General features: G+C 42.8%; 1 protein-coding gene across 1 annotated transcript in view; it reads right to left on the reverse strand.

Moving 5' to 3' along the window:
• Positions 1 to 799: 799 nt before the first annotated feature.
• LOC145398655 (cytochrome P450 2L1-like) overlaps positions 800 to 25,865 on the reverse strand; it is a 58,742-nt gene continuing 33,676 nt past the window's right edge. Inside the window, exons 7-9 of the mRNA XM_080271461.1 lie at positions 13,522 to 13,702; positions 13,087 to 13,204; positions 800 to 952 (exon numbers count right to left, since the gene is read on the reverse strand). Of these exons, the coding sequence (XP_080127587.1) occupies positions 800 to 952; positions 13,087 to 13,204; positions 13,522 to 13,702 (452 nt within the window). The remainder of the gene's footprint in view (positions 953 to 13,086; positions 13,205 to 13,521; positions 13,703 to 25,865) is intronic.

The raw sequence follows: 25,865 nt of genomic DNA on the forward strand, positions 1-25,865 counted from the left end.
TAGCCTAGCTCCGGGCCCCTACGCTCCTGTTTATTTGGAGGAAAATGGGGTGACTGATGATGATGATGAGGAAGATGACGATGATGATGATACTTTCAACATATCCATTACTGCCATCATCATCATCATCATCATTATCATCATCATCATCATCATCATCATCATCATCCTCACTTCAGTGTTTTATTTGATTTACATATGTTTTATCATAACGAAACTGTTACTCTAGTAAGGATTTTTATCACATCTCTGCTTTACGTAGTTTAAGATTTATATCCATAATAATGCATTATTTGCAAAATATTACTCCTTTTTATTAAGCTGTTACGAGAACCTAAAATAATGAGAGCTCCTCTTTCAATTAAATGAATATCTTACAAAGATCTCTGCTCAGTTCATTACTATTAATTCATTCATTTTCATGTTGTGCTTTATTAATAATTGTCACTTAAAAGTCAGTTAATTATAATCCACCTAATATGAGCGATGTTTTACCAGAGACGTAAAAGTGTATCAGCTGTAACTGACTGATACTGAAAGACAAACTTAGAGAGACATCCACAGATCCATAATAAGTTGGTCCGAAATGTGTGGGAAGATCAAAACCTAATAAACAATGCGGAACTTAATGCTGACTTAAAACAGCGACTGGATAAATATGTATTTTTATTCTTTTTCCCAGAGTAGGCAGCAATCTCGGTTTATTTCGTCCCCTATTTTTATGAATCCTCAGATTGTGACTTAGGATATGAATGCTTTGTTGAAAACACCAAATTACATGTAAGTGTATCTGTCCATTTCACTCACCGACACCGAATGGCAGGAATCCTTCCTTCTTTGAGTCCAACTGTCCGTTGTGGTCAAGCCAGCGGTCTGGCGTGAACTTGTGGGGTTGGTGCCAGTATCGGGGGCTGTGATGGACCGAGGTGTTGGAGCTGCTGATTAGGGTGCCCTAAGATAAAAAAAAAAAAAATGCATCATATAACTCCTTAGTCCAAGAACTTTGTGTGTGTGTGTGTGTGTGTGTGTGTGTGTTACTTCCACATGATTTTACCTGCACTTCGAGGGACTAGTAATGAAAGGATCAGAAACAGTCTCCATTAACCCTTTTGCTACGATAAGTTTTCCATAAGCTTTATTAAGTTAGATGGTGGCAACGAGAGTAAAATTAAATCAAAGACTCAAAATTCCCTAGGGAAGCCAGGATGATTTCCACAAAGCTATGGTATACTAGCATACTTCTGCACAAATTCCCATGATCATTAAAGAACATGCAAGAACATAGGAGCTCCAAAGTTGTATGTTTGTGTGGTTTGACCTTTGGCTTCATAAATACATTAAAAGGTCTACAAAAAAGTCTGGATGGATTTGGGCAAGAAATAGTTGTACCAAGTTTGAAGTGAAACTGCGAAGAAATAAAGGAAGGGCACCAAAGTGAAATATATTGGAAAAGAGGGTGAAGAGACCAAATGATGTACTCGGGCTGAACGGGTAAACACTTTCAACATGTGAAACATCATCCTTATAGTCGGCAGGCCAAACCCAGGAAATATGCCTAAAAAAAACTTTTGATGGCATTTTTTGTTCAGAGCTGGCAACCGTGCTAGTATCACTGTGGTCCAGGCATTTAGAATCACCCGGTTGCCAAGGTTTCCCTTCTTATCTTGTAATTTCAAATAATGTTAGATTTGGCATGAAATATTGAGGAAATAATGAGATACAAGGGTTTTAAAATCCATACTAGTTGGTAAATGTGAAGAAATCTTTCAATATAAATGTCATTCTATCTCGCAGACATGAAAGGACTTGCACAGACCGCACCAGAGGAACACGAAGAATTCCTGACGTGAAATTTCGTTGTGAAACGACATGCAGGCAGATTTAACCAAGTTTCAGTCGACCAAGCCTCCGAATGGGTAAACATGGTGTGCAAGCTATCCAACGGAGTAATTGGAATTACGCAGAACGACACGGCAAGAGACCGGTTTTGCACAACCTGGTCCGAGAGGTCCCAGGTATTGGAGGACACTTTGCATCTCTATGGCCTTTGCAATGACGACGCTAAGGAAAATTTCTCATCTCGGAAAGATAGCCTTCCATCCAAAATGAAACAGGACTGGGATGCTGTATCCAAGCTTGAGGCCCAGTTTTGGCGATTCAAGGTGTTCACAACATCCGATAAAGAAGACATATCCACCGCTGTGACAAGGCTGAGATCACTAACTACCAACGACTTTGCCACAGATGAGGTAACTGCGGACCTCCTCACTGCCAAAGACAGAGGGGAGGATGTCGTGTTACAGAATGGAAAGAAGAGATTAGTGGAGAAGACTGTGCCTTTCTTCGATCGCCAGAAACACCAGAAGTCAAAGACGTTTGCAACGCTGTACGAAACACCTGTGCAAGATCGAAAGCAGAGGGTCACCAACACATTCAAAGTGGACTGGCAATTGATACAGAGACTGTTCTATACATCACAAGCTGGGCGAGTAGTCGATCTTCACAAAGTATTGGAGCATGAACTGTCAGTTGTACCACCTAGTTTGACAAACACAGATAAAACGATGAACAGGGTATCCAGAGGTCTGCAATGCTTCCCTTGCTAACCACTGATCTTGGTGTAGAGAAAGTCAAAGGAACACCGGATACAACAGGAAAACCATGCATCATAATCGATGGCCATGCACTGATTCAGTCCCTAGAGAAGCCACCAAAGCAAGACCTTCGGTGACTATGCCAAAAACTTCGAGAAGACTGTGGCGAAGCAGTTACGTGGCATGGTTTCCAGGACTGACTTTGTGTTTGACCAGTACAGGCCTTTATCTATCAAGTCAGCTACGAGGACCAGAAGAGTTGGGCAGGTAAAGAGACCAACCTGAAAGGTGATCGACACTTCAGATGAAAACAAGGAAGAGCTTGCCATGTTTCGGTGGCAGACTTATCAAGCACAATGACACAGACAAGGAGATAAATGTTGGTGGCAGCAAACCAGATGAATATTCGACAACACGGGGAGTCATAACAACACTACAGGCAAACCACGAGGAGGCGGACACAAGGATCGTCCTCCATGCCCTTGAAGCCATTGATGCTGGATTTGAAAGCATAATCGCCAAGTGTCGTGACACAGACGTCCTCCCCAGGGACGAACCGTGCCAGGTGTGGATGACGAGCGGCACCTTCAAGGAGCAGGAATGCTTTCCAGTGTGCGTCATCAATGAGAACCTCCCTCAAGTAGTAGTGAATGTGCTTGGGTTCCATGCAATAACTGGGTGCGATATTGTCCCGTCCTTTGCTGGGCATGGGAAGAAATCGTGTTGGAGTGTGCATTTGCATCATCCAGAGCTGTTGCATGGTGTTGGTAAGGATGGTCTGTTAGGCAAAGTTAAAGAGTTCGTATGTATGTTGTACAAGGCACCGTTCTCTTCTTCGGGTGTTGATAGGGCCAGAAATGACTTGCCCCAGAATGGAAAAAAGGCGATTGAAATGTTGCCACCAACGAGTGACACACTGAAGTTACATCTCTCACGTACCAGCCACCAGGTCAAAGTGTGGCCGCAGGCAAACAAACCTGATGTCTTTATCCCAAGCCCTCAGGAGACAGGAGGTTGACAGGTAATGAACAAACGGTTAGAAGTGGTGTGGTTACGGAAGCCATCTGTTCCAAGCAGCTGTTTGCTAATGGTTACTTGTGGATGCAAAACCAAGTGCCGGACACAAGCTTGCGTTTGTCATCGGATGGGGCAACCATATTTACATGCATGCGGTTGTGATGCAGACGGATGCCTTAACAACGCAGGCAGTGGACATGGTCTGGATAAATCTTAAGGATTTCAACAGCAACATTGCCAAAGGTAAGGGGACACATGGAAAATGATATTCAACCATCGTAGTACCTTCTTGATGAAGAAACTGATTTATTTTCTGGAAGAAGTGACGTTAAAGGAACGGATCTTTATGTGTAATCCGATCCATAAAGGAGTAATGAGCATTTTAAATCCTAATTTCCTTCGTTCCATAAGATGGGAGATCTTGGATCATGACGAGCATAGTTGACTTCACCTGTTCTAGTTTCCATTTCGCTAACTTTACCATTTCATTCACTTCCTTGGTGTTATGTGCTTGTGAAACATAATTTCCTATCATGAAGTCCAGAGTTCGCATCGGCGTCGCAAGTCTGTCTAGATAAGTAGGTAAGTCATACAAGTAATCTAGACTTATTTCAGTACTCATGACGTCCTTAACGATTGTAGTCGTGGCCGTTGGAGCTATGAGGCATCCTTGTCGTACTATATGTTTGGGGTCTAAGTGCGCATATCCTCTTGCTATGTAGAGGAGAATCCATAGCATAAGTCCCTTCATCGTAACCTACCGAAAAAAAAAAAAAAAATTAATTTCCTATAATGCTGTGGTCGATGATAGTGATGATGTGCGTTACGGTTGATTGTTATTTCATTTATAGAAGGAGTTTAAATCGATATTTAATTCTCGTAAATGATGTACTGTAGATTTGATTGGAACAGTTGCACCTATGTTCGATTGTTTGGTATATGACCTTAATTTCTTTTTGTAATCATTGTTGTATTCTTGCTTGGTTTCTTGAGGTACGTTCACCTGTTCGGTTGTATCCGAGGCTGAATAATTATGTGATAATTCCCTTGAAACTCGTTTTAAATGGTCAATATGAACTTGTTTCTCCTCGCCACTTGAAAGTGACTTAATTAAAACTTTGTTTGCTTTTATGTTAATTACTCTGTATGGGCCCTCAAATTTTGGGGATAATTTATTGTCTCTCGTATGAATGACACCGTAAACAATGTCTCCTAAGCTGATAGGTGAATCTTTTGCCTTCTTGTTAAATGCCTCCGTCATTTCTTCCTTGGACATCGTTAATTGTTTTTTTACTCTTTTGTGAATGTCCTGGAATTCACGTAAACGGAGTTTAGAGTAATCATCGTAATTGTATATAGGCATGCTGTCACCTTCTAGGAGCTCATATGGTAATTTTTTATCTGTGCCATATATAATGAAATGTGGTGTGTCACCGATGGATTTATTTATAGACCCATTAATTGAAGCCTCTACTCTGGGAATCCAATCATCCCAGCTTGCATAATTTTCACTGAGAATGTGTCGTAGCACATCTAATACCTTTTTATTTTGTCTCTCTACCAACCCATTCGATGCTGGGTGATAGGCCAAAACGTTAACCTTTTTGATGTTGTATTGTTTACATATTTCTTGTAAGATCTCAGAATTAAATTCTCCTCCATTATCACTTATTAATACCTTTGGGGTAGTAAAGCGACATATTACATTATCTGTTATTGCCTTTGCTACTGTCTCTGCTGTCTTATCTTTAATTGGAGCTAAAATGACATAACGGGAAAAATGATCCGTTGCTACGAATAAGTATAGGTTATTATTGTATGATAATGGCATCTTGAGTAAATCAACAGCGACAACGTCCAATGGTTGATGTGGTACAGGGTAATTACCCATCGGTGCAGGTGTGATTGGGTATCCTTTGTGTTTCGCACATGATTCGCATCTGCCTATATGATTGTTTATATCTTTTCGTAATGAAGGCCAGTAATATAATAGCTGGGCTTGGTTGAATGTCTTATCCTTTCCAGGATGTCCTGCATGTGGGCTGTCGTGTATCAATCGTAATACTTGGGGTATCATGTCATTAGGTACTACCAACTGGTTAGTATTTCTTTGGCGTTTTGGTTGTTTAGAGTTAATTTTGTATAATGTATTACTGACCATTGTGAATTGTTCAAGTGGGACATGCAGTTTGGGTAATTGTATGTCATCTCCACTTTCTAACTTGTATATTACTTTAGACCATATTGGGTCAAGTCTTTGTGCCTTTGCGATATCCTCGTGGTTTGGGATATTTCCTTTGAGATCTAACGCCGCGACCTGAATTGTGTTCGGGTTCCTAGATAATGCGTCAGCTACTATGTTCATTTTACCTTGTATATAATGAATTTGTACATTGTAGTTTTCAACTGTACATTTCCATCTTGCTCTCCTCCCAGAAAGGAGTTTTTCTTTAAACATACCCACCAGAGGTTTATGGTCGGTGAATAAGTGGATTTCGTAACCATATACCAAATCTCGAAACTTCTGTAATGCAAAAACCACTGCAAGTGCCTCTAAGTCTGTAGTGCAATAATTTTTCTCCGCACCTCTTGTTTGTCTGCTGGCAAATGCAATTGGTTGATTCTTTCCTCTTTTATCTTCCTGCATCAGTACAGCCCCTAATCCTTTAACTAATGCGTCTGTACAAATAAGAAATGATTTTGTGTAATCCGGATATGCTAAACAAGGTGCATTTGTTAGTTTAATTTTTAGATTGTTAAACGCCCTTTTTTGTTCTTCTTCCCATTGGAATACAGCATCTTTTTTGAGTAGTTGGAATAGAGGAAAGGCTATATGAGAGAACTGTGGTACGAATGACCTATAGTACCCAGCCAGACCTAAAAATTGTCTAACTTCGTCAGTCGTAGTGGGTTCAGGAAAATCTCTCACTGCCTGTATTTTGTCATCAGTGGTGTGAATACCATCAGAACTTAATTTGTGGCCTAAGAAATTTATTTCCTTTAAGCAAAATTTGCATTTAGAAAGTTTAATTTTTAATCCAGCATCACTAAGCTTTTGTAAGAGTAAGTCTGATTTCCTGAGATGATCCTTAATATTCTTCGTTGCGATTATAATATCGTCAAGATAAACAAATATTCCTTGTCCTAAAATTCCGGACGATACGTAATTCATAAGACGCTGGAATGTGCCTGGGGCTGTCCTCAGTCCCATTGGCATTCTTGTATATTGATAATGGCCTCTGTTTGTTGAAAAGGCAGTGTATTTACGTGACTCCTTAGATACCAGAATCTGATAGTAGCCGTTTAGGAGATCGATGGTCGAGAATATATTATTCTCAGGACCAATATTCTGTAGAACATCGCTTAGCAATGGCATGGGAAATCTGTCTGGGATTGTGTGATTATTTAGTTTACGGTAATCTACTACCGCACGCATTTCTCCATTTCGTTTGGGCACGAAGAATAGGGGGGCATTCCACGGGGAGACTGAAGGCTCAATAATTCCAAGTTTTAACATTTCATCGACATACTGATTTGCAAGTGTACGTTGGGAGTGTGGTATGCGGTAAGCTGGTACGAAAATTGGTGGTCTTTCTGGGTGCACATTAATCATGTGATTAATCAAGTTAGTACACCCTAATTGTTCTCCGGGCAATGCTACGGTGTCCCTGTGTGTTTCCAGCAGGGTTAACAAATCATTTTCTTCATCAAATTCACCTGAGTCAATTAAATTCTCTTTTATTCTTTCTCTATCCGTAGATTTTATCTCACTTGTTACTCCAGCTATAACTATTTCCTTCACAGGGGCGGGACATTTTTCAATATTAACTATGCAAGTTCCCTTTTTCAACTGAACTTCCCCATTCATGTGATTAATTATGAATATCTGAGTTTGCCCTTCGTCGTTCGTATGACATAATGCGTTTTCTATTGACAATCCCTTTACATAATTCTTCTAAGACAAGAACAGTACTATTCCGTAATTTGCTCTTTATGGTAACCATCATGTATGAATTAGGTGGTATAACTAAATCATTAGTGAGATGGGCTGGAAAAATTGATAAATCAGTACTGTTATCTGGGTCACTAATTCTGGAGGATGGGGTTGGTGGTGGGAGTGGATCTATACACTCATCTGTTTGTGTATGTTTGTTTAAGCCTTTAATATTACCAATTCTTTTTGGCTCTCTTCTACCAATCGGTGAGGGCTCTGAAGTTATTTCCTCTATGAATTCATTATCAAAGTCTATTCCATTCATTTGTGGGAGTATAGTTATGTTCTCAGCTCTCATGGATCTTAAGCCCAGTAACATATGAGCTTTAATTGCTAAGTTTTCAACGATATAGAAAAATGCAGAGAATGGTCTTGTAGTTTCTGTGAAACTGAGATTTAATCTTATCATACCCTTCACTCTAATCTCTTGTCCATCTACTGTGTATAAATCTAAATCAGCTTCATCCAGAAAAGTTACTTTCTTTTTATCTTTAAGAATTCTATTTAGTTCTTCATGTGTTATTAAGTTCACTGGAGAGCCTGTATCTAAAAATAAGGAAACGTTTTGATCCTCACACACAGCTGGTATCAAGATACACTCATTTCCCAACATGCCTCCTATGTGAAGTTTAGCCTTGTTCTTCTTTACGTTTGTTCGTTTTTTGTCATGACTTGGTCTTCCCCCGATTTGAACATAGACACAATTTTTTCTACTGTTTTGCAATCACTAGTCCAGTGCCCTTGGTATCTATGATGCCTACAGTAAGGACCAAATCCTTGTGTCTTTTGTTTGTCCTCTTTTGCCTTGATAAAGCATTCATACCTTGTGTGTCCTGGTTTTGCACAATAATGACATAGAATGGACCTATCCCTTGACTGTGACCTACGAGGTGATTTCCCATAAGAAGTGTTGTTTATGGCGCGAGACCTGCTCGGGCTGCGCGAAAACTTATGAAACTGCCTGTAGGAAGGCGTCTGGGAACGAGGCCTAGGCGTTTTTGTTTGTTTGGCCTGCCTTATTTCTGGTCGCGATCGATTTTGTTCTCTGTTTGGGGTCGGTGTAGATGTTTTCACAGCTGATACTGTCCCAGGTACCCTGATTCTACCAGAATGTGCATGTGTGTCGACCACACCTGCTTTACTGCACTGCATCTCTACCTCGTTCATTAAGTCTAGCAATTACATTCCTGGGGTGTACGCGATCGTCTTGGCGATCTTAAGGGTCCTATCAGGTAATTTACACAAGGCAGCTACATAACCAATGATGTCCACGACGAGGTCTGGGGACATCTTTCCATCATCTGTTATCCAATTAGAATTCTCCAATGTAGCTAATAAAGTTCTCTTGATTGTGGAGACATCAGCACTTATTTCACTGAGCACATGGTTTGTAGTGTGCTCCCTAACAAGATCTACAATTTTATGTAATTCTGGAATTATACCTGGCAAGAAGTTCATACCTCCAGAAAATTTCTTCAGAAATTCAGTTTTAAATTCATCGTATGTCCTAGCACGATGGAGCTTATCTGAGCGCAATAAATTGCTTGCTGGACATCTTTCCTGGCTTATGCAAGATGAAAAAATAGCAATTTTCTCTTGTTCATCTAGTATGTGGCGCTTGATGAACATTTGTTCGCACTGACTGACTAATGAAATGACATCAATGCGATCTTTGTCTGTGCCAGAGAATTTTGGGGCAGTTTTATCCTCGTGATACACAAACACGTGAGGTGCGGTTGTTAGATCAGCGGTATTTGTTTCTTGATCCATTTTTACTGTTTGCCCTGTTAATTCAACTTGGACGTGTTTATCGTTGTGTGAGGGAATGGTGGAATATGTACGACCGGACCGGTGAACCCTGTTAAGTGTATTGGCATACGTGTGCAAGGCAGTGGCAAAGTCCGCACTTCCTACGTCAGAGGTGGTTTCCCACTCATCATCTGAAACTGCCGTATTTGTTTCTCGATATTTAGTGTGTGGTGAGGTTTGTACAAGGGGTGGGCTGCCTTGAGGCTCTCTTAATTGTGAGTCTGATGTTGTGGCAATTTGTGTGTTATCTGGTGTGTTGCCTTGGGGCTCTCTTAATTGTGAGTCTGTTGTTGTGGCAAATTGTGTGTCATCTGGTATTAACGTGGGGGGTGGCGAAAATATTCCTGTCATTAAGATATGGTGTTATGAAATACGCCTCTTGTTTATTTATGTCCTAGCAAAATAGATGAGTAAATAAGTTGAATATAGCTAATTTTAGCACTGAGAAGAAATGAGTAAGTATAATTTTACCCACTTGATACAGATTGTAGAGGTGTGTCGATACAAAAGTCGATCTCGGAAGAAAAATACAGGTTTGATTGAAGATCTCTTGATAATTCTAGTGGTGTGTTGATGGACGATATTACTCAGGAAATTCCATGGCCTGGTGCTTGTGGTGGTTAACGGCTGTCCCAGACAGACCTCAGCATAGAACGTCGAATTTCCAACTTAACTGTGAAAATAAATGAGTATGAGTAGGAGCTATGTGAATAATGAGTAATGAGTAGTGGGTGAGAAGTGCCTGGTGTCAGTCACACGTTGCTTGGCATGGCAGACTCGCGCTGTGATGTCATCTCAGCACATGGTGACGTCGGCTTCCCACACTGGTAGCTGTGGTGAGTGAATGAGTAGCGATGAGTAACTTGAGTGAAGACGGGTGGGTAAGATGAGTTGTGAATATGGACTTGGTGTTTTGCTGCGTGTCTTGACCTCTGCGTCAGCGATAGCGGGAGAGAGTGGTGGGGGCTTGTGTGCTTGTTGCTTTGGTTTTTCCTCTTCTTTACTTGCTTTGTTTTATATACTTCTTGTTGCTGCTTGAAGTTACGTGAAGATTATAGAGTTGTTTTGTAGACTTGTAGGCTATTTGCATTGTAGGCTGTATTTTGTAGGAATCACTGTAGAACTGAAGCTAATCTTGTAGAGTCTCGCCTGCTTTTGTAGAAATTTGCTTTTGATTCGGAGACGATGTCCGTAGATTCGCTGCTGCCAAATGTCATAAAATACTTTGTGGTTCCTTTGTGGTTGAGTTATATATATATTAGACTTGTGGACGAGCGGTTTTTATATCTTGGAGTAGCTTGTAGTAGATAATCTTCTTTCCCATTTGTCATGTAGTGACAGGAGAGGTAAAGAATAGTATGGGACTATTTTTATTTGTCTTGGAAATATTAACAAGTCTCTCACACAGAGCGAAGTATAGAGTCCCGCTAGCTATCTCTCTGTCTCGCTCTCGCTCCCTCTCTCTCTCTCTAGTTGCCAAGCCCTTCTCCCTGCGACCTGCCTCTTGTATGGCTTGTCTCCTTCTGAGCTCTCTTTCCTAAATTCTGGTGAAACAGGAGACGTATCACGTGTGTTCCTTGTGGATGGAAAGTTTAAGAAGCCTGTGTGTGAGTATGTGTGTATGTGTGTGTATGGTCACTAGGGCTTTGTTCACGGGTGGACTGCTGACAACTAACTGCATCATCTCCTTACTGGCCACTGTTGTCAGCTTTCCTCAGTGTAATTTGCAAGCTCATTTCCTTTTCCCAGGCTCGCATAGGGCTGTCTATCTATCTATTTATCTATCTATCTATTATGATTTGTAATTATAATATGGAGTCCTGATAGGTGAAGAGACCAACCTGAAAGGTGATTGACACTTCAGATGAAAACAAGGAAGAGCTTGCCATGTTTCGGTGGCAGACTTATCAAGCACAATGACACAGACAAGGAGATAGTTGTTGGTGGCAGCAAACCAAATGAATATTCGACAACACGGGGAGTCATAACAACACTACAGGCAAACCACGAGGAGGCGGACACAAGGATCGTCCTCCATGCCCTTGAAGCCATTGATGCTGGATTTGAAAGCATAATCGCCAAGTGTCGTGACACAGACGTCCTCCCCAGGGACGAACCGTGCCAGGTGTGGATGACAAGCGGCACCTTCAAGGAGCAGGAATGCTTTCCAGTGTGCGTCATCAATGAGAACCTCCCTCAAGTAGTAGTGAATGTGCTTGGGTTCCATGCAATAACTGGGTGCGATATTGTCCCGTCCTTTGCTGGGCATGGGAAGAAATCGTGTTGGAGTGTGCATTTGCATCATCCAGAGCTGTTGCATGGTGTTGGTAAGGATGGTCTGTTAGGCAAAGTTAAAGAGTTCGTATGTATGTTGTACAAGGCACCGTTCTCTTCTTCGGGTGTTGATAGGGCCAGAAATGACTTGCCCCAGAATGGAAAAAAGGCGATTGAAATGTTGCCACCAACGAGTGACACACTGAAGTTACATCTCTCACGTACCAGCCACCAGGTCAAAGTGTGGCCGCAGGCAAACAAACCTGATGTCTTTATCCCAAGCCCTCAGGAGACAGGAGGTTGACAGGTAATGAACAAACGGTTAGAAGTGGTGTGGTTACGGAAGCCATCTGTTCCAAGTAGCTGTTTGCAGATGGTTACTTATGGATGCAAAACCAAGCGCCGGACACAAGCTTGCGTCTGTCATCGGATGGGGCAACCATATTTACATGCATGCGGTTGTGATGCAGACGGATGCCTTAACAACGCAGGCAGTGGACATGGTCTGGTTAAATCTTAAGGATTTCAACAGCAACATTGCCAAAGGTAAGGGAACACATGGAAAATAATATTCAACCATCGTAGTACCTTCTTGATGAAGAAACTGATTTATTTTCTGGAAGAAGTGACGTTAAAGGAACGGATCTTTATGTGTAATCCGATCCATAAAGGAGTAATGAGCATTTTAAATCCTAATTTCCTTCTCAATTACTTATTATTTTGCAACTTACAACCCTTGTATCTCATTAATTCCTCAGTGTTTCTTGCCAAACCTTACATTATTTGGAAGTACACGAAAGAAGAGGGAAAACACAAAATTTGACCTTATTTGACTTTTTGACTTCTAAATGTGACCTTAAAGATCAAATGTCATATTGGCAACCGGGTGTTTCTAGAACTTCATACCATAGTGATACTAGCATGGGTGCCAGCTTTGAACAAAAAATGCCATCAAAAGTTTTTCTGGGGGGTCTTGGCCTGCCGACTTAATATTATAGTATCATCACGACAATGATATTGTCTCCACAGATTCTATTAGCTTGTGAGAAATTTACGTATCTTATTACTGGTACCATAAAGGCGATCGTTAGGCAATAAAGGACACTTCTTTTAGCAAATGGCTAAATGTCTTCTTAAATCTAAAGACCACATTCTCGTTAGCGTAGCCTACTTTCTGTCACTGCTTTCTCATCACTGTATTTTGCATATTACAGCCACATTTTTTTTATGAGCTGTTTAATACATTCTGATAATGACATGGCTTGAGCAAAATGATACAGAGAAAACAGAGAATACAGTATTTACCGGACCGGCCATATGTAAAAATAATGTAAAGTGCTGAGGAGTGTACTTAAGTGACCAGAGTACCACCTCCTTATTGCCCAGCTTGTTACTGACCTTGGGAATAATGTAGCCGGCCAGGGTGGTGTCCTCTGTCACTTGGTGCTGGATACCGTAGGTACTCAGTGACGACACTCTTAAAGTCTCATGAATCACCGCCTCCATGTATGGCACCCTGGGGGGGGGAGGATAAATAAGTTTAACATGTGGGTTTAATTCTTCCGTCTGATCAATTTACAACACTGTAATCAAGACAAAAAGACAGTGATAGTATATTCCATATTACCTCCATTGAAGTGTAGGGACCCGAGGCTAGACGACCGTAGTCTGATAAATTTAAGAACAGATGGATAGTCTACATCTCTTGCTGGCAACATGACAAAAACTTCTAGTAACCTTATGGTTACAAAAACTTTGCAGGGCCGTCACTACAAATCATGTATTCTAACCACCAGACACAAGTCAACTAGGCTACACTTGCGTGTTTCTGACCTGGGCCTATCCTGTAGTTTGACCTGAGTTCCCCGGGGCAGGGCCTTATCTATCTCAGCTTGCATCCTGCGCTGGATGTGTGGGTTGGTGGCCATGTAGTAGATCATCCAGATTAACGTGTCTTTGGTCGCCTCACTCCCCGCAACGAACAAGTCGAAGATCAGGAGGCCCAGATCTCTTTCTGGTGAGGATGATGCAAGGGTCAGGAAGTGTCATTTTACTGTTACTAAACGTTTCACTCAAATGACGTACATTTCAGTCGCATTCTTATTGTTTTCAGATGATTCTCTACATCTAAGGAAGGATAGATGGTATGAAAGGCTAAATTAAGTCAATAACTAATGCCTCCAGATCCTGACTCTCCCCTAAGCTAAATACACAAGTTCGAAGACTGCAAGGATAAAAAGTAAGTCACCAGCCTGAAGATGTTAAAATATCATTAGAAAATTGACAACTTAGCTTATTTTCTCCGACAAGGAGGGTATGTTTTAACCCTTGTTTGTCTGTTTGTTTGTTAGTTTGTCTGTTAGCAGGATTACTCAATTAAAAAAAAAAATTACAAAATTTGGTGGGTAGACAGCCCATGTCCCAGGGAAAAATCGATTAACTTTTGGGACCGATCCGGATCGTATTACAGATTCTGGATCCGGAATACATATCTTGTGAAACCCTAATCGGTGATGAGAAATCCTAACCCATTATGAAGATTGGTTTGGAAAATACGTTGCCCTTGTTGGAAAGATGCGCTCTACTGAGTTTTCCTCATGTTGAAGTAGTAAGTTAATTATAAGTTGCCGTACAACTTCAAAAAGTCTCTTTTAAGCTTTAAAAAAAAAAAAGGATGGAAATAATAAGACTATAATTAAAAAAAAAAAAAAGTCCTCTGGGTTATGGAGTTCTTTCACTTCCAGCACGTTTTTTCCTGCTTCTGCAAGACAATTTCATTTAAAATAGGAGGAATTTTTCCAACAGCAGGGATTACATATGGTGTCCTGTAACCTTCTAATAAACACCCTCTGAGAGTTTAGTAACAGTGTCAGGAGATAACAGCAATGAATCAGAAATATGTCATATGAATGACTGAGTTAAATATGCAGCCGAGGTCAATAACAGTTAATGAACTAGGAAGCGCTCAAATATCGCATACCTCCGCCAATGCCATTGCCAATAAACAGGATCCGGATCCGGATCCGGATCTGGATTCGCCCGAAAATTTAATCAATTCTTTCGTGGTCCATGGCCCACATTTCCAAAAAATTTCATTGAAATTCATTGTGAATTTTTGGAGATATTGTGCGGAATACAACGGATCCGGACACTCCCTCCAAATTTGATCATTTCTTCCTCGGCCCATGGCCCACCCTTCCACAAAATTTCATCAACATCCGTTTATAACTTTTTGAGTGATACCGGATCCGGGTCCGTGGATATAGGATCCGGATCAGTATTCAGATCCGCCCCCAAATTAAAAAAAAAAAATTCTCGGTTCATGACCCACCTTTCCACAAAATTTCATTGAAATTCATTTAAAACTTTTGGAGATATTGTGCGGGATACTCCGGATCCGGATTCGGAACCGGCCTCTTCCTTGGCCCACCCTTCCACAAAATTTCATCAATATCTGTTCATAAGTTTTTGAGTAATCCTTCTGACAGACAGACAGACAAACAAACAAACCAGGGCAGTATATATATATATATATATATATATATATATATATATATATAGAGAGAGAGAGAGAGAGAGAGAGAGAGAGAGAGAGAGAGAGAGAGAGAGAGAGAGAGAGAGACAGACAGACAGATAGACAGACAGACAGAGCGGGGGAGTAAGGAAACGGAAAGAAAACGAGAGAGAGAGAGAGAGAGAGAGAGAGAGAGAGAGAGAGAGAGAGAGAGAGAGAGATGGATAGATAGTTAGACAGATAGATAGATAAATAGTTAGATAGATAGAGTAGATAGATAGATAGATATATTCCTCTCATCACCCCATCCATATATATATTGAACAACCATGGGGACATCATAGTACAGCAGATATGTGAAATTTTTTGGTAGAATTGTGCCTTGGACGATAGAAGCATGAAATTTGGCACAGAGTTAGATCGTGCCCTTTGGAAGATATGTGGCTATAGGGCCATCGGCGATTTTCCCTGTGACAAAATTGGCGGCCATTTTCCAAGATGGACACCAGCAGCTATTATAGCCCCTTGAAGGGGTAGGTAAAGTCCATTGTAGTGGTAAGAGAACCGAATAATATGTATCAAGTACATCATATCAATAATATATATGTCTAGTATGGTTGATAATGCCAAGTATCGTTATTCGATGATCATAAAGAGCTATCTGTATAATTTTAGCGAGGGCGGAATAAGAAAAACTGGAGTAACATACAGTATCTCGGTTTCTTCCATCAGGTGTCTGGCAGTGTAACAATGGAGAAAATGTACAAGGTGGTGGAACCAGTACAGGTTGAGACATCAACACATTGTCTACCAACAGTTTGGAGCAAGTGTGTTCTGTGCCAGGAAGAAACATAGATGTGCTTCGCTGTCTGGCTGAGTCCAGACTTGACACGCAAGGAGCTGGCTACAAGACAATTGCTGACCTTCTTGTGGGTTTCAGTAGGATTGGTCGTTTATCACGAACAGTAACTCTATCACGTCTTGATGACGGTGAGCGCAATGAGGCAACACTACAGCATTACAAAACCATGTGGCACGACTCATGTAGGCTTCAGTATAACAAAACGGAACTACAGCTTGCAGAAAAGAGGAAGAGACCCATGGAAGATGCTGCAAATGACTGTAAGAAGTTCGCCAGTCATAGTCTGGGTAAGACAGGTATATCCATAGGAACATGCCTCTTCTTTGGCAAACCTGCACCAACTGGAGCGTCCATGTGCAAAGCATCAACATTCGGGTTGATGACCAGGTGCAACAATGTGCCTTCAAATTGCAGTACCAACTAGTACTCGCCAAATTGAGTAGATGAGACCCAATTGTGCAAGACGACTAGTATCATGTGCAGCGCCTAGTCTCCTTATAAAACAGGGCAAGAGAATCCAGAACATCTGAAGAGTCTGATGTGGACACAGTAAACCATGACTTTGCATTTGCTGAACCGGTATTCTATATTGAAGATGCCTGCAAGGACGCTGTAGTTGCACCGATCTTCAAACTCAAAAGCCTGGTGAATCAGTACAGCATTAGACTGACGTTACTTGGGACTGAAGTAGTAGGACGCATCCACTCCACCAAGCTCAAAGACAGAATATTGGGTTATTTTCCGGATATGGCAGCTCACAATCAGTTGGTCCTGATCGGTGTGTCGTCTTGCCAATGTTCCACGCTTTCACTTGGTGCACCACGGTGTCAAGTTTTGAGGCAGGGGCAAGGGGACAGCATGGGGCACCTGGAACACCTATGGAAATGTCACCCCAGCATTCTGCACCTTGGCCGCCAGACCAAGCCCACAGCCAACAGAGGAATGGCTGGGACCACTGGAGTGATTTGTGGTCCTGCTATAATTATGATCGTACCGGTAGTCAGGAGTGTGTCAACGAGTCAAGGAAGGAACTTTTCTCCCAGAAAGGCAGACTAACTGATGGTTTGCATCCTACACAGGCTGCATTCATCCAGCACATCAAGAGGGCTGCTAATCAGGCTGGTCACTGCTGGGCACAGATGATGATCGCAGCTCTAGTGTTTTCATCTCCATGTGAATGGGGATGGAATAAGGTCCAGGGTGAATGGGAAATATGTTGAACAACGCTACCAGAAGCCACAAAAGCTTGTAGGGTACTCATATGTTGTGGCTGCAAGAAGGGCTGCAGAGGACACTGCAAGTGCTGGAGTGCTGCTCTACAGTGCACTGCTCTTTGTGTCTGTGGTGGACTTTCCACTGACTGATTTCTTAGAATAACAATATTTGAAATTATCTACCACTTGCTTACATACAGGCCACCTTCGGCGGCCTGTAAGCCAGTAGTGTAGTGTAGTGTAGTGTAGTTAGTGCAGTTAGTGTAGATGGTGTAGTTAGTGCTGCATTGTTTGTGTACTGTAGTTGTGTTAGTGTAGTTAATGTAGCGTAGCGTAGTTAGTGTAATGTATTTAGTGTAGTGTAGGTAGTGTAGGTAGTGGAGTGGAGTGTAGTGTAGGTAGTGTAGGTAGTGTAGTGTAGTGTAGGTAGTGTAGGTAGTGTAGTGTAGTGTAGTACTGTTAGCATAGTTTAGTTGACCATCCTCGCCTGGCCAACAGGGTCTGTTACCATAACTATGGAACCATTGGTCCGACTAGCTTGGAAATTGTTTTATTCGTCAAGTTAGGACATTTTAACCATACCCTCCTCCATGACACAATGCGTTATGGTGTGCCGTTTTGGCTGTTATGGTAAACAAACAAACATACAGTAATCTAGACTTACTGTATATAAACTACTGATGTGATGTACATACAGTAATACGAATGAATCAGTTCTCCTATCACTACAGTGAACTTCAGCTACCATTTCAAAGGGACTGTAACTGCCAGTGGTGGCCATCTTGGAAAATGGTCTCCAATTTTGTCACAGGACAAATCTGCAATGGTCCTATAGCCAATTATCTTCATTTTCATTAAGGTATAAATGTAAGTGTGCCAAATTTCATGCTTCCATCATTATAGGCACAGTATATTCAAATAGCTGCAGTACTATCACACAACCTTTTTGCACGCCCACATTGATGATGAACCATTCACTTAGATGCCCATTTACCCTTACACATGCCTCACTACCATCATAAAAAATCTTGACGGCACTAGCAGCTTACCATCTACTCTGTACACATGCAAAACCTTCCACAACCCTTCTCTGTCTACTTTGTCGTATGCTTTTTCCAGGTCCATAAATGTCATAAACACTATATAATCCTTCTCACAAGCCTCCACTATCTGTCTCACTGCATGTATTTGATCCACACATCCTCTGCCACTCCTAAAGCCATCCTGTTCGTCACTCACTAGGACTCCTGATATCGCTCTTAAATTCTCTACAATAATACTTCCATATACCTTCCCTACAACACTCAATAGACTTATACCACAATAATTCTTGTACTCACTTCTCTCACCATTTCTTTTGTCCGTGGCACCATACATTTGCTGCCTTTTTCCACTCTACTGGCGTAGTTTCACTCATCTATGCCTCCTTACATATCTCCAACAAGCACTTCGTTTCCCTCTCTCCACTACTCTTAACCCCTGGATGTCTGGTGATTTATACTACCACCTGCCCCTCTGTATGGACATTTTTCCCAAAGTTGCTTGCTTTCAAACCTTAATATCTTGGAAAGTATAGCAGTGAGGGAAACAAATTAAAATCCATATTACTCACCAACTCTTCTTGCGAATAAATGTATCCCCAGTTCTCTAGGTGGTTGCGTTGATGAGTAAGGACGTAAAATATATACGTATTTTTTCGCCACGAGGCAGGCGGTATTTGCGTGTGTGCTAGCAGCCCTGACTTTGGCTTTGCTCTCAACGTGATAACTTCTCCATTACTAGACAAGCTAGACACAGCTGAATCCAAGACATGCCCTATGGCACTATTACTTAGCCCTATCCTAGTATCCTTGGAAAGAGGCTTGGCAGTGGTGGATGAGGCAAGGTGTCCATGTGAGGCAGGTACAGAATCGGATGAGAGGCTTAAGAAAACATTGTCCTACACCTGGCAAAGGCACAGAGACGACTGAGGTATGCTTGCCTCAGGTGCCGGGAGGCTATCTCCATCCTTTGATGACGAGATCAAGTGGCGGCCACTTCAAACCGTGGCGCAAAAACTCTTGCGGTTATAGCCGTTCTCCGGCCTCCCTGACCCACTGATTTTACATTGGATATAACGTCACTCGGCACTTAGAGAGTTAATAATTTCTGTACACACCTCATCAACCCCAGCTGCTTTCCCATTTTTCAGCTGCTTCTCTGTGTTCCTCACTTGTGCCAGTGTCACATTTCCTGGCACTGCATTCCTTTTCTGTACAGCCCCCAAACAAATCATGTTAACAGTCGCTTTGCTCTCTCCATTTCCTTTCATCAGACTTTCAAAATATTCTTTCAATTGGGTTCTTACTTCATCCCCATGGGTTAATAATCTACCACTTCCCTCCTCCATACTTTCACATTTCTTTGTACTGTCACTTCTACATTTCTGCACCTCTTTCCAGAATAACTTCCTATTTTCAGAGTAGTTTGCATTCATTTTTCTTCCTAGATCATCATTTACTTCCTTCTTTATCCTCTTTACTAGTCTCTTTATGTGCTTCTTGCTCTCAGTATATTCAGTTCTTATTTCAACTGAACCTCTGTCCTGTATCCATTCTAGTCCCTTCTTCCTCTTTTCCTCCACTGCTCTCTTACCCTCTTCATCCCATCATACTGTACCTTTCTTCTTTGTTGTTACTCTTGCCCTACCACACAACGCTTTAGCACTTCGAACTAAGCAATACCTATATGCATGCCACAAGCTGTCCAGATCCATTTCATTCTGATTCACTGATTCTAACTCCTCCCCTACTTTGGCCCTGTATTCATCTACCACTTCTTTCATCCTCAGATTCTCGACTTTCAGTCTCTCCCCCTGACTACTCCTCTTTCTCATGGTCCACCTCACTCCATGCAGCTTGATCTTATATACCACAATCATATGATCTGACAAACCTCCTCCTCCTCCTCTCGCTGTCGTCGTTTCAGCAACACTTCCCAGCATCGATATCTCTACGAGCACGTAATCAATCAGGCTCCTATTAGCACGATCTCCATTCCCTCTATACCACATATATGTATGTGCATCTTTGTGTTTGAAACACACACACACACACACACACACACACACACACACACACACACACACACACACACACACACATATTGTTTCGTCCCTGTCCCACACTGCAACAGGCTCCAATAGCGGTAGTACAGTATAGGAAGGACATTGCCCAGTGAGTTGTTCGTTCTATGGCCAGCCTTTCGGGGTGCAACAAGACCAGCTGAGGCATTGTAAATAAACACTGGCTTCTTAAGTTCACTGTCTTTATATTCCAGATATTTGAACTTAATGCTTGCCAACTTCACTTCACTGTTTTCACAAGTACCGAAGATATACAAACTTCACTAACTGCACTGACATTTAATGCTTGCCAACAACACTTCACTATTTTCACAAGTATCGAAGATATACAAACTTCACTAACTGCACTGACAGTTAATGCTTACCAACATTTCACTATTTTCACAAGTACCGAAAATATGCAAACTTCACTGACTGCACTGACATTTAGTTGCACTCAAACTAAACTGAAGACTAACTGAAACTGCTCTAATCTCATCCTTGTGCATTATACTCGAATCTTCGAGTATACTCTCGACGGGCAACAGTTACCTACTCAGAGACATCCAAAACATCCAGAGTTTACATACACTGCATAGCACTGTAAATGCTTTAGGATACAAACTGAGATAATAGTATGTAATTTAACAAAATCACATAAATAAAATATTAGAGAGAAAAAGAGCACAGAAATTAATGTACAACTTCCAAAATACCTCCACTCAAAACTAGAGGGCTAACTGGCAACCCTGACATGTGGCGGGGAAAAATATGAGAAACGTTGGGATTTCTCCAGCACGATCTAGCTAGCAATGGAGCTTCTCAACACAACCCCCTCCCTAGTCCTTTTGTCGTCTCGTCAAAACTACAGAATGTAAGCAAACATAATTAATCCTAATGAAATATCTAACTATACACAGAATAATCCTTCAACTTATAAGGTCTTCTCCTATGCTGCTTCCGACGACATGCCTACTCCTCCACACAGTCCTCTCCTCCTGGAAGGTTTTGGTCCCCTTCGTGACTCACTTCTGCTCTTGGGAAACTGCCACCATCCTCTTGTACTTCCCCTCGTTGGTCCTCCTCAACATCCTCGGCTGTGGGAGAGCACGATTCCTCGGAGATGTTCCAGCTGTACTGTTCTGGCCCATGGTACTGCCACAGACGATTCACATGTACCACTTCTGGGCGAGATTTCCTGCCTCCCCGAATCTGGTACGTTACGTCTGATAGGCGGTCCAACACAGTGTAAGTCCCGTCCCATGGGCTCTGCAGTTTTGGTGACTGTCCCTTCTTCCGCTGAGGATTGTATAACCAAACTTTGTCACCATCTTGAAGCTCACCTCACTTGCCTTGGCATCATACTTGCACTTCATCACCCCTCTTGAAAACTTAAGGGCTCCTCTGACTTGATGATGTACCTCAGCCAGCCCCTGAAGATGCTTCGCATAGCTGGAGGTGTCTGTAGGCAACTCTTCACCAGATGGTCTTCCCATTAACAAGTCAATGGGTAAACGTAACTCGTGGCCCAGCATCAGTTTTGCAAGGGTGTAGCCAGTAGACTCATGGGATGCAGATCGATATGCCTTCAGCAACACAGGTAATTTCTGGTCCCATTCCATTTGTCCATGTACGTAGTACTCGGCCAGTTCTTGTCTCAGGGTCCAGCTGAGTTTCTCCATCCCATCTGATTATGGCCTTAGTGGGGTCATCTTAGTCTTCTTGATCCCTAGTAACGTGCAGCACTCACAGAACACAGCAGACTCGAAGTTCCTACCCTGGTCTGAATGTAGCTCTTGTGCCATCCTAAAATGACAGGAAAAACTGGTCAACCAACACCTGAGCAACAGATGCAGCCTCTTGACTGGGGATAGCATAGGCCTCTGGCCACTTTGTGCAGTAGTCCATGGCAACACATATATACTGGTTTCCTCTTTCAGTGAGTGGTAGAGGTCCAGCAATGTCCACCGAGACTCTTTCCATCGGTGCACCCACTTGTTTCTGCTGAAGAGGGGCACAACCACGTTTCTTGGGTCCCTTCTTGGCACAACATACATCACAGGCCCGACACCACTCTTCAACATCCTGCCACATACCAGTCCAGTAGAACCTCTGTTGCAGCCGACTTAGAATTTTCTTGACTCCCAGGTGCTCAATAGTGTTCTGGTTATTGGACTCCTCCAAGTTCTCAGACCTCAACTTCTTCAGAACCACTAGGCGAATATACTGCTGAGGCCAATGGGTGTCTCCCACAGATGCTCCAGTAGCCCATTGTTCAAACGAAGAAGGTCCCACTGACACCAATAACTCTTGGTTGCAGGGCTAAACCTAGAAACCTCTTCCCAAGATGGTCGCACTGTACTCTGCTGCAGTCACTCTAGCACTGGTTATATATCTGCATCCTCCATCTGCGTCCTCTTGAGGTCTTCTTCATCTGACGCTGGCCCTGTCACTGCAGTATGGCTGCGTTTCTTACTATGACCTTTTTTACTACACTGCCGGCACTCTGGGTCACAAGGCTGATGACTCAGGCTGTCAGCATTGCCATGTACCGACCCAGGACAGTGCTGCACCTCATAACTGTGTTGGTCTTGCTTCCTGAGCCAGCGTGTCAGTTGTCCTTCCAGATACTTTGACGTCTTCAGCCACTTGAGTGCTGCATGATCGGTCCTTATGATGAAGTAGGATCCAGACAAGTAGGGATGAAAGAAATCAAAGCTCTTCATTACTGCCAGAGCTCCTTATGGGTCACATAGTAGTTCTGCTGTGATGGGCTGAGCTTCTTGCTGTAATATGCCACAACATACTCCTTGTCATCCTTCTTCTGTGACAGGACTCCACCAATATCATGGTCACTAGCATCACAGTCCAGAATGAATGACTGACACTGATGTGGGTATGGCAATACTGGAGAACTTGCCAACACATGCATGAATTAAGCGAAGGCCTTCTGGGTCACTGCTGTCTACATAAACTTCTGCCTCTTCCCCAACAGCTTATGCAGAGGTGCAGCTATCTTTGCAAAGTCCTTGACAAAATGCCAATAATAGGTGCACAGGCCCAGGAAACTCCATAGGTCCTTCACACAAGTTGTAACCGGCCAGTTTTTCACAGATGCCACCTTCGCTGGATCTGTACGGTCTCTGCCTTCGCCTACAATTTGTTCCAGGTACTTCACTTCCTTTTGGAACAAATAGCACTTCTTGGGGTTCAGCTTGAGGTGCGCTGCCCAGATCCTGTTGAGCACCTCTGACAGCCTCTCCAATTCCTGGTCAAAAGTTCGTCCAAACACAATTACATCGTCCAGATGGATAAGAGCTGTGTGCCAATGCAGGCCTTCTAGTACACGATCCATGAGACACTCAAAAGTAGCTGGGGCATTGCACAGACCAAAAGACATCACTTTAAACTGCCATTAACCCTGCCCATCCAAAAAGGCTGTTTTCTCCTTGTCCTTCTCTGCAACCTTGACCTGGTGATATCGTGCCTTCATGTCTAGGGTGAAGAACCATTTGGCACCTGATGGAGCATCCAGTGTGTCATCAATCCTTGGCAAGGGGTATGCATCCTTCACTGTCACTTCATTCAGGGCTTATTGAGCCATCCTTTTTCCTTACCAGAACCACTGCTGATGTCCAAGGACTGCTGGACTTTTTTATCACTCCTTGACTTTGGAGATTCTTCATCACCTACTCCATTTCTTGCTGTTGAGCTGGCGCCATCTTTCGCACTGGCTGCTTCATTTGTGTGGTGATCCCCGGTGTCTATAGAATGCTCCACCAGATCAGTGCACCCTAGATCTAGATCTCCGGTGGAGAAGACATCAGCAAACTTCGTCAGCAGCTGCCTGAACTTCAGCACTTGTGAGCCATCCAGGCACTGGGAACTCCATGAATTTAGGTCTTGTAAGCGTACTGGCAGATACCCATCTTCTTTGACTACCCTCCTTTTACAGGTCTTCCTCTGATGCCATTCAGGGTCCACCACCTGGCACAATCCCAGAATTTCTCCCTCGCTGATCCTTTGTGGCTCAGGAGAAATTGGCCACCACAACCGGCACTTCACCTGCACCTTTTTCCACCAAAGTTCTCCCCACCATTACTCCAGCCTTCGTCTTGCACAGTACATCAGGTTCCACTACCCCTAGACAGCTATCAAAAGAGCCGCTCACCTTACACTGAGGGAGTAATTCTGATTTTGGGGGTGTCACTGTAGTGTGGAGCACCCTCACCTCGCCACCAGAACTGGTACATTTCACTGCCATGACAGGAACTGAGTTTCCTGAAACGTTCAGCTTCATGAAGCAAAAGTCCAGCTCACACCCCACGGACATCAGATAGTCCAGACTAAGAAAGCAAGGATCCTCCATGTCAGCCACATAGACTGGAAGAGTAGCCTCTTGCCCTGCCACTTCAGTCCGGACATCCAGGGGTCTCCTCAGTTCTGTGCAGTGCCCATTTACGCCACACAGTTGTTCTGATGACTCAGGCAGATACTGATGTAACACATCAGGCATCAGAAATGTCTGCTCTGAGGCTGAATCAATCACCAGAAAACACTTCTTTCCGTCTGTTCTTCCATCTACTTGCAGACTGTCGATTGCAGTTCTCTTGCATTTTCTCGGTAGTGGGGATACTTGCGAAAAGCCGGTTGGTCGTTGCCCCTTAACACCAGCCTCCATTTGTTTTCTGCTTCTTTCTGGTCTTCTGTAACCTTCTTCTTATCCTCCTTTTTCTTCTTTGGACACTCAGAACTGAAGTGTCCCACTTCACTTCACGTCCAACACCCTTTTGTTACAACTGAACACTTCATTGCACTGCTCCGTTCTTGCTCCTTCTTCCATTTGTAATAATCGTCCTTCTTGTGTCCCTGCTTCCTGCAGAACCAGCAACCCCCTTTGGTCTTCTCCTGTTCCCTCTTCCACTTGTAGCAGTCCTCTTTCCTATGTCCTGGCTTTTCACAGTACCAGCAACTTCCTTCAAAATTTTCCACTTCACATACCTGCCCCTTTCTTGCCTTGCATCCTGCACTAAGACCTGCCTGAAAAGTGGACGTACTGGACCTGACATAGGACTCAAATTCTACAGCCCTGGCTAGTGCTTCTTGCATGGTTCTTGGTTATGCCTGCTTCACTTGCACTTTCAACTCTGCATTATCAAGGTCATCGATGAGCTGGTCCCTCAGAAGAATAACCAACAGGTTAGGTGCTGCTCCAGGGTATGGCTTGTATGACATACTCCCCAAGTCACAAGCAAGCTGCTGTAGGGAAACTCCTCCAGCCCGTACACGGGTCTGAAAGTTTGCTCTGTAAACCTCAGTCTGGTACATGATTCCATATCTGCACTCCAATACCTCTACTAAGGACTGATAACTGTTCCCCTCCTCTACTGACGTCAGGCCCAGAATTTTCACTGCGGCACCCTAGAGGCTAGTATCAATCTGCACTGCCCTCTGCCTATCATCCCAACCATTCTGATCAGCAAG

Source organism: Coenobita brevimanus, chromosome 46 (genome assembly GCF_032717465.1).
Source record: "Coenobita brevimanus isolate Jiangsu-jjx chromosome 46, ASM3271746v2, whole genome shotgun sequence".
Lineage (NCBI taxonomy): Eukaryota > Metazoa > Arthropoda > Malacostraca > Decapoda > Coenobitidae > Coenobita > Coenobita brevimanus.